At 33.7% G+C, this 15,314-nt stretch overlaps 2 protein-coding genes across 4 annotated transcripts; one reads left to right on the top strand and one right to left on the bottom strand.

Moving 5' to 3' along the window:
* Positions 1–308: 308 nt before the first annotated feature.
* Positions 309–9,080, top strand: LOC146902812 (uncharacterized). 2 transcript variants are annotated; one of them, XM_085739456.1, is made up of 18 exons: positions 309–672; positions 1,208–1,302; positions 1,756–1,875; positions 2,207–2,296; positions 2,397–2,512; positions 2,964–3,063; positions 3,404–3,475; positions 3,555–3,602; positions 3,689–3,766; positions 3,846–3,965; positions 4,126–4,231; positions 6,571–6,734; positions 6,887–7,021; positions 7,941–8,071; positions 8,265–8,327; positions 8,412–8,490; positions 8,595–8,674; positions 8,847–9,080. In XM_085739456.1, the coding sequence occupies exons 1-18, from the start codon at positions 408–410 to the stop codon at positions 8,887–8,889; spliced, it is 1,905 nt and encodes a 634-aa protein (XP_085595582.1). In that variant the 5' UTR covers positions 309–407; the 3' UTR covers positions 8,890–9,080. The 2 variants fall into 2 exon arrangements, with proteins under 2 accessions (XP_085595582.1, XP_085595584.1); XM_085739458.1 differs by having other exon boundaries at positions 8,595–8,847.
* Positions 9,081–11,823: 2,743 nt separating this feature from the next.
* On the bottom strand, positions 11,824–14,530 carry LOC146902811 (Pseudouridine synthase family protein). Of its 2 annotated transcripts, none has more exons than XM_085739460.1 (6): positions 14,342–14,530; positions 14,150–14,210; positions 13,027–13,166; positions 12,576–12,938; positions 12,365–12,427; positions 11,824–12,283 (listed from the first exon to the last, which is right to left on the bottom strand). In XM_085739460.1, the coding sequence occupies exons 1-6, from the start codon at positions 14,411–14,413 to the stop codon at positions 12,050–12,052; spliced, it is 933 nt and encodes a 310-aa protein (XP_085595586.1). In that variant the 5' UTR covers positions 14,414–14,530; the 3' UTR covers positions 11,824–12,049. The 2 variants fall into 2 exon arrangements, with proteins under 2 accessions (XP_085595586.1, XP_085595585.1); XM_085739459.1 differs by having other exon boundaries at positions 14,150–14,243; positions 14,342–14,528.
* Between the last annotated feature and the right edge of the window lie 784 nt (positions 14,531–15,314).

Here is a 15,314-nt window from a genome sequence, read left to right as displayed (position 1 = left end):
CACACTCTAAAATATGTGTAGAAATTTTGTCATAAAAAAATAAAATGTTAAATATATTTTAAATCCCTTAAAAATCATAATTATTCAAGTTTAGTTGTTCAAGAAAAACTATTCACTTTTAATCTTTATTTTTATTTTGTAAAAACCATTTTTTGAAGAGTAAAAATATCAATTTAAATTCCACTAAAACCTAAATATACAAGGTTTTGGGCCTTAACCAAACGCATCTAATTCCAAACACAAAAAAAAAAAAAAAAAAAGAGAATCTTGTTTTTCATTTATGTTCTGTTCTTTCTATCCACAAAGACAATTTTCTCATTCACTCACTTTCACTTTCACTTTCAAGTGTTCCCCTCCCGACAAAGATTCTATTCTGTTCTCATCATCACCAACCAACGCCTCCTCACATGTATGCAACGGAGATTCTCTCCATGTTCGCCGTTCACGGCGTCGATGTGGTCCCCACCACCATCACCAACTCAGCTTTCACAATACCCACCACCAATGTCAACTTGCCCAAACCTCTGACACTTTGTCGTTGCACCGTTGACTCTAAGTCCATCGGCGGTGATGTTTTCTCCGTCACGCCTCCCAGCAAGTGTGACGTGGATTATCTTGGTGAAAGCACTAAGGGTGATTTCAATGTTAAGCTTGAACAGCTTGAGGCTTTTGGTAAATTTTTAAACTTTCATTATTTTACTACTACACTTTCAAACTTTTAACTATTGCTTGTGTTTTTTTTTTTTTGATAAAGTGGTGTTGTGTTTACGAATGTTTACTTTGCTTTGTATCATGATGAACATGTCTTATTTTGGGTTTGTATGGCTTGAATTGATAGTAGAGTTTAATGGAGATACACTGACTGACTGTGTAAAATGCCGCATTCTGATTGGACGTCAGTGTAAACCCCGTTTACAATGATAGTGCATGTCCCATTTCCTGTTGATGATGTTTATTATGTATTCTGTCGTTTTCAAATATTTGTATAGAAAATTGTGAATACCATATGAAGTTTTCATTTTTTTTTTTTACTAATAATTATGGAATCGTTACCTTCATTATTTTGTAATTATTAGTAAAAGTCGAAAATGTTTTCTCAAACTAAACCGATTTCGATTTTCTCACCATAACATCGTGCGCTACTACATTGAATATGGTTTTAAAAAATTTATGCCAACAAGTAAAATATTGGTCTCTTGCCTTGTAGGAATTGGTGATGCTGCATTTGAAGGTCCGATCGAGGAAGTGGCTAGAATAGAGGCTAGAGAGGCAGAAGATTTGCTAAAAGACTTGGGCATTCCGGTGCAGTATTTTTGCTCACTAGCGCCTTTTCTAGTCTGTTGACGTTTTTTGATTGAAAGATTCTACCTTAGATTTACTAAACAGTCCATCTAATTTTTCAAAGTGCATAGGCCGCTCCCACTTTAAATATCTCCCGAGGTCCTTCGTATTTGGTGAACAAAAACATAGATAGGTGTTTGCATAGGTTTCATAAACGTTTTTGCTTTATCGTTGAAACCCTAGCAGATAAGTCATTTTTTTCTTCATGCAAATGTCAATATCAACCTTACTAGTTCTTTCGCCGCTTCTCATTTTCTTAATCTAGTTATTGTTTCTGAGTATCAGAGTATCACTCTGATTTTGTTGCCTTCAATTTGTGCGCTTTCAGCCTTCTCTGTTAGGATTTTAACTAGGGTGTAGTTTCATGTAAAGATATACAATAAGTAAAACTCACTGTTTTGTGTCCTCATGTAGAGCCCCTCTTCATCTAGAAATTCACCCCGTGGAATATTCTGCACGCGTACGTTGAATCTGAGGTCAATTAGTGCCATTGGATATGACATGGACTATACCCTTGTCCATTATAATGTGATGGTACGTCTCTTTATCACATATCTTATAGTTTGTATGAGTTATATAAATTTAATTACCAACTGCACAGATGTAACTTCTTTGTTCAATTTTCGATCGTGTCACATGCGACATTCATAAACAAAATTTTAATGTAGGAATTTTATTCTCATTAATTCTATGATGTTCTTTTGTTCTTATATTTTACTGCTCTAAAAAATACTAATTGTTTATCCCTTGCTCTGTGCTTGAAGTGTTTATTATTGTATGTTGAAATCATTGCCATGGTACTTCGAATCATAAAAATATGAAGTATGAAAGAGGTTATTTATTGTTGTGTTATCTGGAACTATAGGCTTGGGAAGGGCGTGCTTATGACTATTGTATGGAAAACCTTAAGAATATGGGCTTCCCTGTTGATGGACTTGCATTTGATCCTGATCTGGTAATATGTTCTCTCTGGCAAGATGAAGACATCTGGAAATCCAATCCATGTTATCTGTTGTTTGTTCGAGTGATCTTTGATTCTATTGTAAATTGTTCAGGTAATTAGAGGCCTTGTGATAGACAAAGAGAGAGGGAACTTGGTTAAAGCTGACCGATTTGGTTATGTAAAAAGAGCCATGCATGGCACCAAAATGTTATCTACTCGAGCTGTTAGGTAAGTCTCAGGCCTTGTAATTTCGAATTCTGATTATGAAAATCTATGCAGAGTCACTCACTTGTTACATGACATTCTGCACTAATTTATCAAGACATACATCACTAGGATACCAACAGAGTGCATCCAAGAATAATAAATATGTAGTTTTTTTGAAAACCAGTGCTTCATTCAAATAGCCAAAACAATAGAGTCAATGTTTCACCTAAGGTTTCTGTTTTGCACCTAAAATTCATCTTCTGAAACAACCATAGATTTGTGCATTGTACATTTGCACGTGGACATGGATAATGCACTGTTCATTGATTGAATGTCTTGCAGCAAAACATTCACATTGATATATGTATACACTAATAGTCATGCGCCTGTGCTCACACACGTTAATAGCTTAGTAGATGTCATTTATAAAAAATTGGTGTGTAGTGCTACTGAATTTTGTATGCAATGGAAGTGAGATGTATGGAAGAGAACTGGTGGACCTGCGAAAGGAGAGTCAATGGGAGTTTCTCAACACACTGTTCTCTGTGTCTGAAGCAGTGGCCTACATGCAGGTATGTTGCAACAGAGATATATTCTGCTAGAATGTTTATTTTGCACTAGTATTCACATCTTAGTTTATGTGGCTTCTTCTTATCTCAACAAGGGGTAGTGGGTTGTGTTGGTGTCATAAATTTGAGCATCACTAGCTATGCAAGTGTCAATTCCCCTTGTTGAATATTACGTTGCCAACTACATGTTCCAAATTTCTAGTAGATATTGGATGGATTCCACGAGGGAGTTCAGAAATATTATGATAGGAAGCATTTTATAAGGATGATTCCTTTCATTTAATTTAATCATGTGTGATTATATTATAATGAGACTATATCGATGATATATAATTTATTTCAGATGGTTGACAGATTGGATGATGGGACCATACCGGCAGATCTTGGTCCCCTTGATTATAAAGGTCTTTATAAGGTAATGTGGTGCAAAAGTTTCTGTTTACATCAAATTTGATCAGTGGTTTTTTTTACTTTACCTATGGCACACCTTTCAGGCTGTTGGAAAAGCTCTTTTCTGGGCTCATGTTGAAGGTCGTCTTAAGGTCAACACATTCTTCTTGTTGTTTTGGCTGTTAAGTTTTAATGTTATTCTTTATTTACACCAAATGACTTAAGAAAAATTATGCAGAGCGAGATCATGTCTAAGCCTGAACAGTTTGTTGAGCCTGATCCAGAGTTACCTTTGGCACTTTTGGATCAGAAGGAGGTATTATCTCTAACGCTTTAATTTTTGCATAGCATGTGATGGCCTTATAATCCTTACTCTGTTATCTTCATGAAAACAGGCTGGAAAAAAACTTGTCCTTATTACCAACTCCGACTTTCACTACACAGACAAAATGATGAGGCATTCTTTTAATAGATTCCTTCCAAATGATATGGGTTGGCGAGATCTTTTTGACATTGTAAGTTGATACAAGTTACTTCTTCAATAAAACTGAACTCTCTTGACACTGGAGTGATGACAGATGCTCTATATCCTCTTCATTATCTTCGCCATTAACAACCCTGTCTTATTCTGAAATAATCCTCTCATAAATGGATGTGGCACTTTTCCATGGACAGGTAATTGTGTCAGCAAGAAAACCAGAGTTCTTCCAAACATCAAGCCCCATGTATGAAGTAGTGACAGGCGAGGGTCTAATGCGTCCATGCTTCAAGGCTCAACCTGGTAATTTGTATTCTTACTCATCTATTTATTTTCTCTAGGTATAAGAAAAAATTATCAACGGAAGATTGTGGGTATGCCCGGTTTAGGGCTGCCTCTCAAAAGGCTCTGATACTATGTTGAAAGGAAAAAAAAAAAAAAGCAAGACATATGCATAAAACTGTGTGTTTCAACTACACAACAGAGATCCTTTATATAGATTTAGGACAATAGATACAAAGAATAACGGAAATAATTACATGATATATTTTTTTTGTCCTCATTCTCTTTGTTTTGTTACTGTATATGGACTTCTTGGTTTCACTTGCAAAATACCTACTTAGAGAACAATACCATCTTTACTGATTCTCTTTCATTAGAAGTGAAGAAGTATCAAACCCTTGAGGAAAAACCATGAAAAATAATATTCTATTGTCATTGACATTTGAATCTTTTAAATAGTACTTTTTCATCACAATAAACTTAAATTGAGTAAAAACCGAAACAAAAGGCATGATAAACAAATGGCAAACAAAAAACATCTGATCTAGAAACACATCATAGCTACCATTTCATAAATTGCCATAAGAATGCTAACAATACCTGACATTTCTCAATCATGATCGACGAAGTTCATACAGAGAAGTATCCTATCCTATAAAATAAACAAAATAAGTCAAAAAGAACATAGAACAAACCTACTTATAATGTAATAGTCAGTAAAATAAACACATACTGATCCAACCTAATAAGGATAGCGAATTCTAGGATATTGCAGAAATGAAACAATCAACACGAAACCACAACTTTTGGCTTAGAAATAAAAACCAAAACTTAAAGAGGCGAAAATAAAATGAAATTGGAACTGGAACGGGTGGGAGCACGAATCGGATATGGCGCATATTGGAGAGAGAGGGTTAAACCCGAGAGTAATTGAATCAAAGATGCTTGTTCTTTTGTGTCTATTACTCAATGGTGGGAGATTTATAATCCAATTTATTAACCTCTGAGATTCTGTGTAAATAACGGAATATAAGAACAAATCTTACAAATCGACAAGATTGAAGATATACCTTCAAAGAATTAGAGAGCGTGCAGATCGATGAGATTAGAGACAGAGAGAAGGCATCAAACACGAGGAACAGAGAGTGTGCAGATCGACATAGACAAAGATCAAGTGTTGGAGACAGAGAGAGATCATTAGAAACGAAGAGCGTTGATTACTAGATCCGAGACGAAGGTGCATCAAGCTCTCGATGGGAGATGAAACTTGACAAGCGACGGAGATAAAACACAGAGAGCCGAAAATTAGACAATATAGATGAGTGTAAAAGACTTTCCGGCGTCATGTGAATGTCGCAAAGTGCGGGACGCAAATAGCCAGTGACCAAAGAGTAAAAAAAAAGGTATTTTGGAATATCTCAATTAATCAATTTTGAAATAACAATGTCATTGTGCTGGTGTCGAACCCAGTTTGGTTAGGTTGGAGGAGATTGAATCAAACCAACCAACCACTGGGGACCCGGCAAACAAAGTTGAATAAAAATTGTATATAAACATCTCCCTCTTTCACATTTTTTGTGATAGTTTCTCTTCTGGGGATTCTTACAGTATGACAAAGGCACCGATGATGGAGAGATGAGGAAAAATGTGTTATCTGTTGCCTTAGGTTCCAGCAATTTTATTTGCTTTACCTTTCCGATTTTTGTTTTTTGTCTCCATCCTCAAGCTGTGCCTTTTCATGTGAAGTGTAGTTTAATTTCTTTCTCTAGTTGGTGGAGACTTTATTAATATTTATTTTGGTTAGTAGCTTTAAAGCTGTTTTGATCATTGTGTAAATGTGTTGTTCTCATTTCTCAATAAGAGAGACATATGCATAAATCCGTATATTTCAACTACACAGCAGAAACCCTTTATATAGTCTTAAGACAATAAATACAAAGAATAACGGATATAATTACATAATATTTTACTCCTAATTATAAGATATTTTCCTTATTTACACTATTTTATTTTCAATGTTATCTCTCACATTTTTGCTCATTTTCCAGTTCTGGTATGACTTAACTTGGATAGTAAAATTCATGACATTAGAAGATGAGATTAATTATGATGCACTATTAGTGTATAACTTTTTATACTTTCAACCAAATACAAACCATCATTTGTATGATTTTATAGGTATATATGATTAAAGTTAAATATTTCTAATGATCTGGTATACAAATATTTCTAATGATCTAGCTACATTTTCTTTAAAATTTCTCTTTATACAACTCAAGACAACCACCATGCTAGTTTTGACTAAGGATAATTGAACTGCTAATTTTACTATGATTATTGTGCTTTGCTGTCTTCTGCAGGTGGTCTGTACTCGGGGGGTAGTGCACAAATGGTTGAAAATTCTCTAGGAATCCATGGAGATGAGATTTTGTATGTCGGTGACCATATTTACACCGATGTCAGTCAATCTAAAGTCCATTTGCGATGGCGAACAGCGTTGATTTGTAGAGAACTTGAAGATGAGGTTAGTAAAGAAATATCTGAAACAACTTTAATTTTTTCAATTTCAAAAACATGATATGATTGCTTGTTGAACTATGTATAGAGAAAATATGGTGCCTTTGCTGGATCTAACTATGAATTGTCCTTGTACTTTTGTAAATTTTAAAACTGCAGTACAGTGCCTTGATTCGTTGCCGAGGTGATAGAGAATCATTGGTAGAGCTTATAAATCAAAAGGAAGTTGTGGGAGATCTCTTTAACCAACTTCGACTGGCTCTGCAAAGGCGAAGCAAAGACCGTCCTGCTCAAGTAAGTTTTGGTCCTATAAACCAATTGTATATGCTACTTTTTATGCTTTATTATTAGACACTTAAGAATTTTCTTGAGTTCTGTTGAATCCCATAGATAAGACTAAATTAGTCCTTGACTAATCTTCACCTCTTGAGTTAGCTTATGGGATTGAGTTAAGCCTAAAGTTTAAATTCTAAGATTGTATCAAAATCTATATTAGGTATATTATTGGGCCACCTTAATTTGTCCATGTTTCAGATGACCAATCCTTATTATGAGGGTCTGCTAAGATCTCTGTGCCACTCGCATTTTCCCATGCTTCAAATGTCCAGTCCTGAATGTGAAAGGATGTGTTGAGATTCGATAGCGACTATATATATGACCAAATTATTCCGTATAAGGCTTGGTAATCCTTATAGCTGGAGCTAAGCTTTTGGTGTTTAAGTTTGGTCCAAAATCCAAATTCTAAGAAATTCTTATGATGGTACTTCGTACTGATATGGTCAGATTTTGCCCTGCCGCTCTTATTTTGTTACCTCATTTGGTTCCCTTCGACCTTCCTAATCTAAATATGATTATCGAATACTATCATTAATCTTCTGAAGACATCTCTAGTAATGACTCATTAATCTTAGCGTGTTATTAACTTGTGACATCATTAGCTTAGTATGTAACTTGTTGAATTTTTGGAATCAGCCTTTCATTTCTTGAAAATGCTTTCCAACCAAGCTTCTCATGGTCGCAATAGTCATAGGATTTATATCTTAATATCCCTAGGTTTTACCTTATTTGACAAATATATTCATTTGGGACATCATCATGGAGGAGGCATCAAATATATACATTGTTTTGATTTATTTTTAAAGCTATCCAGATAAAACTCTTTATTAGCATATATTATTTAACACCAATAGTAAGGTTTTCGATGTACTTAAAGACCCTTGCAGCAACTAACATGGATGATGAAGACCTCACTGAAAGTATGCAAAAGCTACTTATTGTTATGCAACGACTAGACGAGAAAATTGCTCCAATGCTGGAGGCGGATGGGGAGCTCTTCAATTCAAGGTAAGTTCCAAGAGTAGAACTTTTTCATTGAAAATCTCTCTTATTGTAATCAGCCTGTATTTGATCTATTGATTTCTACCACATGGGTAGATATTTAAACCGAGTAAATTAATAGTTTAATAATTGTGTTTGACCTTTTCTGTTATTTTACCAAGAGCGTTTGTGTTTAACTTGGATCAATTGTCTGCATTAGGTGGGGATTTCTATCTCGCGCTGGACTGTGGGATAAAAGTCATTTGATGAGACAAATTGAGAAGTAGGTGCTTTCATTTTGATGTCCATGATCTTATTTTATCATTTCACACTTTTGATATTGAACTGTTTAAATTAATTATCGCAGATATGCTGATATTTATACATCTAGGGTATCAAACTTTTTATATTATACACCCTTCATGTATTTCCGCTCTCAGGAACAGGTAATTAAACAACCTTTTCCTTACCTTGTTATTTATAGCCATAAAGCATTAGGTCATTATTCGGGTTTTGAATTGACTTTGATACGTTTCTTTGTGCTCTGCAGAACCTCGCACACGATTCATACACACACTATTGTTCACAACTGAATAATGAACTTTCTTCCAACGGAAAAATGGAAGAAAGGTGAGGAGGATAATTATCAGAAATAAAATTCTGCTATTGACATTATAAGCAGATATATCATTGTAACAGTATTTTATATTGTGATGATGATGATACCATGTATTATTTAAGCTGATGTCAAGTCTTCAAATAACTGAAGTAGCATTTTTTTTTCCCTTTGGCCTGGTTATAGGAGAGCAGAGAACCAAGCAAAAAGGAAAATTTATATGATGTGATCACATCACAAGTTGGCAAAACATTATGGGAATTTGCCAAGCAAATTTGTATCCTGTAATTGGCAAAACATTCCTATAATCATGAAAGATGTTATGCAATTTCTTTTCTGTAGTCCCTTTGGGAGCATGGATATCAAAACATAGAACTCGAGGTGATTCAAACTTTTAATGTTTTATGTTTCATTATGTTATTTTTATGGCTTTGAATGAAGCTATGTTAAGATATAAATGTTGAAGAAAAATTATGCATTTGGAACGAAGATCATTAGCAACGCTACGCTTTCAAGGAAATGTGAATTTCAAGACAATGTTGTCATTGCTACCTTCAACTCCAAGAAGCAGCAATGAAAATGGAGTAAGCTACTAGTTGAAAGAAAAAAAGTTCAGAAAAAAAGTTTAGACAAATTGAAAAATGGTCTTAATTTTATTGGTGGCATCAATAGTTAGCGACAAATGTTAATCAGTACCCTTAAAACATGGCTTAAGGGATTAAAAGAAAATAAAAATTATTAAAACTCCAAGATTTTTCTTAAATTTCAGGATTTCTAACAAAGATTAAGGAATTGATCAGTACTAGGCCTAGTGATCATGATGTTTGAAATTGGAATAAAATAGCTAAATTAAACGAGTCAACATTCACCTGGAGACTAAAAAAGATGGTTATAAAACTAAAATTAGTTTTGACTAGCCTAAGGGTTTCAAAGCTAACGTACTCCCTCCCTCGAGTCTCAGATATATAGCAACAAAAAAGCAACTTTTATTGATATAAAATAGAAGCAAATGTTGTACCATTTTTATTTTTTTTTTGCGCGTTAACCATCCAATTTCTAAGGAAAGGAAAGAGGTAATATGAAGTTCGACTGTGAGGTAAGTATAATTTAACCAATAATGTTTTTATAAATTATCCTTCAATTGATGTAGGTCATATTTTTTTTTCAATAACTCCTTTTTTCTCATGGAACAAATTTTCATAAAGGAAAATTTAGAAAATTCAAATACTTATTAAATGATTTCAACTAATTCTCTTAAAAGGAGTGTTATTCTTATTTGAAGAATTAGTTGGTTAATTAGGATTAGTTATTAGTTAGTTAGTTAATCATTTAATTAGTAAAGTTAGAAGTTGGTTAGTCTTATAAATAGGACTAGTATGTACCCACTTTATCATCTTTTATCAATCTATACTCATTCAATATATCTTCATTTGAACTTACTCATTCAATATATCTTCATTTGAACTTCTACCTGTGAATACACATATGCCCTCTATCTTATTGATGTCTATGACATTTATCCCTACGATCCTACTCCCTCTGTTTCACAATGAGTGTCGTTTAAAGTTTTGGCACACAGATTAAGAAATGGAATGAAATAATCATTAGACATAACACTTTTACTAAATTGTCCTTACTTTATAAGAAAAAGACAAACTTAAAGTTGCATTGAAAATTGTCTGAGAGAAAAGTTGAAATTTATTGAGCGTAAAGTTGGAAGAAAAAAAATTAAAGTTGTATTGGAAATGTAAAGTGACATTCATTTTGAAACAATTTTTTTGCTAAAGTGACGTTCATTTTGAAACGGAGGGAGTATGAGTATGATTCTTCACAACTAAAATTGAGGATCTCATGATCTTGACTTCATCACCAATGGAGCACAACCTTTAGCTGGCTAGTCATTCTTACCAAGCAAGCTCATAAGAGCATCTCCATCGCAGGGAACTTAATTGGTCCCTTAAAAAAAAGATCTAGAGCTCGTTGTTTTTACCATTGAAGTGTACTCATGTATGTACGGTTTGAGATTGTTTAAAATAAGTTCAAATATGTAACTGTTCATGTAAATATACCATCTTTTGGTTTTAGTTCCAGCAGTTATTTTTTTTAGTTTGATTTTGGTGATTGCAAATACTTTTTATTTGGCTTTTGGTCTCTGTTCTTTTGTTTTAGCCCCTGCAAAATTGATCATATTGAACTTTGTCCTTTTAATTAGTACTTCAAAAATAACCCTAATAACTAAACAAATATCAGATGGTGAAAAGTTACACTAAAAATGTACTTCAAAAAATACATTTTTAGTACTTTCAAGAAGTATATGCTCAGTGATCATGATGTTTGGAGATGGAAGAAAGAGCAATGTTATATCTCTAGAAAAATAACATAAAAAATTCTTCAAGAATAAAGAGCAACCAATCACAATGCATTATTTGCCACAATTCAAGGAGGTGTGGTTGAAAAATAGGAAGTGAACAAATAAATCATGCAATTAAAACTTGCCAGCTGTGTTTTGAAAAATTCTTGATACTATTTTTCTAGAGAAATAACATTTTCCATGGAAGAAAATAGCTAAATTAATGTGTTATTGAGATTGGAAACATGCCGTGAATCTGATCCACGGGGACAAGGAGGAGTATTGCAAGTATGCTCTCGTACTTGAATCATTGTGCAAATGTAGTTCAAAAAATGTCAGCTAATAGCAGAACTGAAGATCTCAATATCTTAACTTCATCAGGTGAGTCCAGTCTTTAGGCACCTATACACATTCCAGAAAAGAAAAACTAGTTTTGTGTCGTGCAAAGGAGAACTTCCGAAAATATAGGTTTGTTTTTGGTAGCAAAAACCAAAAATGGGTCCTTTTTGCCATTCTTTTCAAAGGCTACAAAAAAACTTGTTTTGAACTTCAAAGCCTATTTTAAAACCATTTTTGTTCAAAACCAATTTGTGACCAGTTATAGACCAGTTCTGTTTTTGTCAAAATGGTTTTACTAAAAAGGTCTAATTTGGTTACCCGAATTTTATTAGTTACTATTTGAATAGTAATAAGTTCAAAACATAAACAACCCTAGTTAAGGATGCACATGAATGGTTTTATGGAGGAGGCTCAAAGTGACTGCTTCACAAAAGGAGTTTCACTGTTGACTCTTGTAGAATTACTAAAATGTAGTGATCATTGAACTAAATTTTGGATTAAACAAATATTATCAAATACAGAAGTTCAACCCAATTACATCTCTGAAACAGCCCTAAAAGCTAAACTCCTATTTTAGGCTCCACTGCTCCAGCAATATAATGATTATGAAGCATGAAGCACAAATATCAAATGAGTGTGAAAAAATCAGTCCATTAATATTTAAATTTTAGACTGTTTGTTCTATTACCTAGTATTATCATTAGAATACAACCTTGCATTTTCTTATGGTATGATGCATGCCAGAACTTTTTGCAGGGCAACCTGGTGGAGGCAACAAGTGACTTTCATTATAGTTAATAGAAACAAGACAAAGACCATGTGGTGGCAGATAATAGCAGTATTTTGCAAGCTCCTTGCGATCACGACTCTCCAAAATATGTGGAACAATATTAGGAGGGGTTGCTTCCTTTCCAATCTGAAGCAACAATGCGACCTGAAAATGCAAACAGATATATGTCATTGCTATCAACTATACAACAATAACTTTTTTAATTTGGCACAGAAGATTGAATACCATGTTTCGGACTTGTCTATACAAGAAACCCGAGCCTTCAACTTCTAGCTGCAAAAGAGCTCCCTGCACATTGATATTGACGTGATCAGCATTAGAGTATTCTTAGTTTTCAAAAAATAAACCAAGAAGGTATAAACATGGTAAATTTAATGCAAAATACTAATAATGTTCACAGCAGTACGGAAAAACTTTAAATATGAACTCTAAGTACCATTTCTTTCACATCAAATCGGAAAATATGCTTCACTGGATCTGGTACGCGATCATTGTGGGATGCATTTTCAAAAGCAGTGAAATCATGCTTCCCAATAAAATATCTTGCAGCTTCTCTCATAGCAGCACTATTGAGTTTATACATATTATGGTAAGCAAAATGGCGCTGGAACGGGTCCATGATGGTATCACTGTAAATCTTGTAATGATAAATCTTACTTTTTGCAGAAAACCGAGCGTGGAATTCAGCTGATGCAGGGCTGATCTCTCTAACTCGTATATCAGAAGGAAGAAGACCGTTCAAAGCAGCGTGAACTCTATCCAAATTGTCGTAATTAAACGGTGTATGAAAATGTGCAACCTACAGTCACAATAAGTTATAAAATTTCAATCCAATGTTTGCCACTTGAAAGCTGAAATTGCGCACAAAAGGAATTACAAGATCTGACCTGACCCCAAGCATGGACTCCTGCATCAGTCCTGCTTGCACCAACCAACTGGAGATCCTTCCTTTGAAGCTTTGTTGCTCTAATTAAAGCTTTTTCTACGGCGCATTGTACAGTAGGGGGAGACTCCTGATATTGCCAGCCTGAAAACAGTCACCAGTCAAAATAATGGAGAAAAAGAAAGAATTCAACTATTTACTTATGTTTTTATTCATTAAATGCTGGAAAACTACACCTTTCTATATGGATCAAGAGTCAAAGCAGGGATTTGGTATTCTTTTTATGGCACACTATGACCTCAAGCTGAAAACTTCATTCAATAGTTTAAGATTTTGAGCTTTATCCAACTTGGATTTGGTATTTTTAAGGACAAACTCGTGAGAGCTTACATAAGACTCAAAACAGACAATGCCTCACAAAAATGGTGTCACAAACTTAAGGTTGGACTTAGAACAAGAGTGAGAGCAAAAAAAACATAAAAAGAAAAGCATTTCTCTCAAAGTAAATAGGTCTAACAAATGATACGAATCAGAACCTCATGGTTACAATGTTTGAGATTATTGAAAGCAACAGAAAGTTGAAGATATGCAATATGCAAGTAATATTGGGAAAAAACCTAAGTTTCGGATAAAAAAGATAGGACTCTTGATAAGAGTTTATAAAGAGTGACACCCCTTACCTTACAAGTCGTTTTCGTAAAGACGAGTTAATCCTAATATAAAAATCTAATACGGTATCTGAGGCTATCGATCGGGCTACCCACTATTTATATACATGCACCAAGCCCAATAGCATTGAACGTGAGATTGCATACCAATAAGAGTTCATAAAGAGTGACACCCCTCAAGTCACAAGACGGTTTTGTAAGGACGAGTTTGGCCAAATATAAAAATCTAATATGGTATTCGAGCTTACCAATCGGGCCACCAACCGTTTATACACACGCACCAAGTCCAATGGTGTTGAAGCGATAAGAGTGAGACCTCTCTCTCACCTTACAAGTGAGTATCTCCAACATTAAGAGCCTATACTATACTTATTTTAGTTGATTTTATAAGAAATGAGTGTTAGAAAAGTACAAGCACATAATTAATAACATAACAGATAATGAATGAATGAATGATGCCTGCATAACGGGTTCCATCGTAAGACAAAAGGAGGCGCCACTTATAGCCATCTTGGTTGGGCTTCACTTCCACAACATCACTTGAAGAATTCAACTACAAAAAGCAAACTGTTATACTTATGATGAAAAAAGAGTGAAGAAGAGAAAGAGAAAAAAGAGGGTTCATTCATTCATTCATTCATTCATACATACAGAAAGAAGGGAAGTTGGAGATGGAATCGGAGTAACCACTGATGTTGTTGCTGCTGCTAATGCCCAACTCATTTCACTGCCTATTCTTCTTCTTCTTTATCCACACTTATTCAATTCTATTGTAAAAATAAAAATAAAAAACTTGATGGGTGTGACATTTTGTTTCCCTTCCTCACACGATAACAAATTTTCATGTTTTGAAAAGAAGAACGTTTTAATTATGATTTTTTAAAGAAATCTCAAATTGTAGAAAATAAAATCCATAATTAATTCATCCATGTTTAAAAACTAAAAAATTGAGAAACCAAATTTGACTCTTGGAGTATATGTTTACTTACAATAAAACTGTAATTTTGTACCGTTTTAGTTGAAAAAATCAAAATAAATCAATGCATCTTTGGAATGCTATAAAACTTTTCAAATATCATTTTTATTGAGGTTTCTCCAAAAAATTATCTAAAAATTTTGGGATGGATTTTTCATTTTTTCAATTACATGCTGAAATATATTTGTCTATAATAATGATATATTGTTGTTTTACACACAAAGAATGTAAAAAATTATTTTATATTTATTATATTGTTAGTGTAGTTGAAAAAATAAATATGATTTATTACAATTTAAAAGTCACAAACATTTATATATTCTTTTATACTAATATATGTAATTTTGAAGAATCAAAGCAATATTTTATTACTAACAGAATGAAGTAATTTCTTTTAGGCTAAATTGCATTTTTGGTCACTTAAGTATTTAGCTAGTATCGCTTTGACCCTTAATTAAAATTCGATTTATTTTGGTCCCAAACTTTTCTCCGTTACACATTTTGGTTCTTTCCGTTAGTTTTAATTCAAAAACGTTATGTTTTCTTCTTCTTCTTCTCCTCTTTTTCATCTTCATATCATCTCCATCAACCTTCAACAACAAGAATCCCAGAAAAATTCCAGAAGAAAATGAAGAAAACCTAACGTTT

The sequence above is a fragment of the Medicago sativa genome, chromosome 8 (assembly GCF_051527215.1).
Source record: "Medicago sativa cultivar Bolivia chromosome 8, Bolivia_mono, whole genome shotgun sequence".
NCBI lineage: Eukaryota > Viridiplantae > Streptophyta > Magnoliopsida > Fabales > Fabaceae > Medicago > Medicago sativa.
This window is presented reverse-complemented; position numbering and strand designations above follow the sequence as displayed.

Coding starts and splice junctions, on each gene's coding strand:
- LOC146902812 (XM_085739456.1), top strand. CDS start 408: ATGTATGCAACGGAGATTCTCTCCATGTTCGCCGTTCACGGCGTCGAT. Junction 3,603..3,688: donor ATGTTGAAGGTCGTCTTAAG/GTCAACACATTC, acceptor AAAATTATGCAG/AGCGAGATCATGTCTAAGCC. Junction 8,491..8,594: donor ATTTCCGCTCTCAGGAACAG/GTAATTAAACAA, acceptor TGTGCTCTGCAG/AACCTCGCACACGATTCATA.
- LOC146902811 (XM_085739459.1), bottom strand. CDS start 14,413: ATGAGTTGGGCATTAGCAGCAGCAACAACATCAGTGGTTACTCCGATT. Junction 14,244..14,341: donor CTCCAACTTCCCTTCTTTCT/GTATGTATGAAT, acceptor TGCTTTTTGTAG/TTGAATTCTTCAAGTGATGT. Junction 12,939..13,026: donor GAGTCCATGCTTGGGGTCAG/GTCAGATCTTGT, acceptor TTGTGACTGTAG/GTTGCACATTTTCATACACC.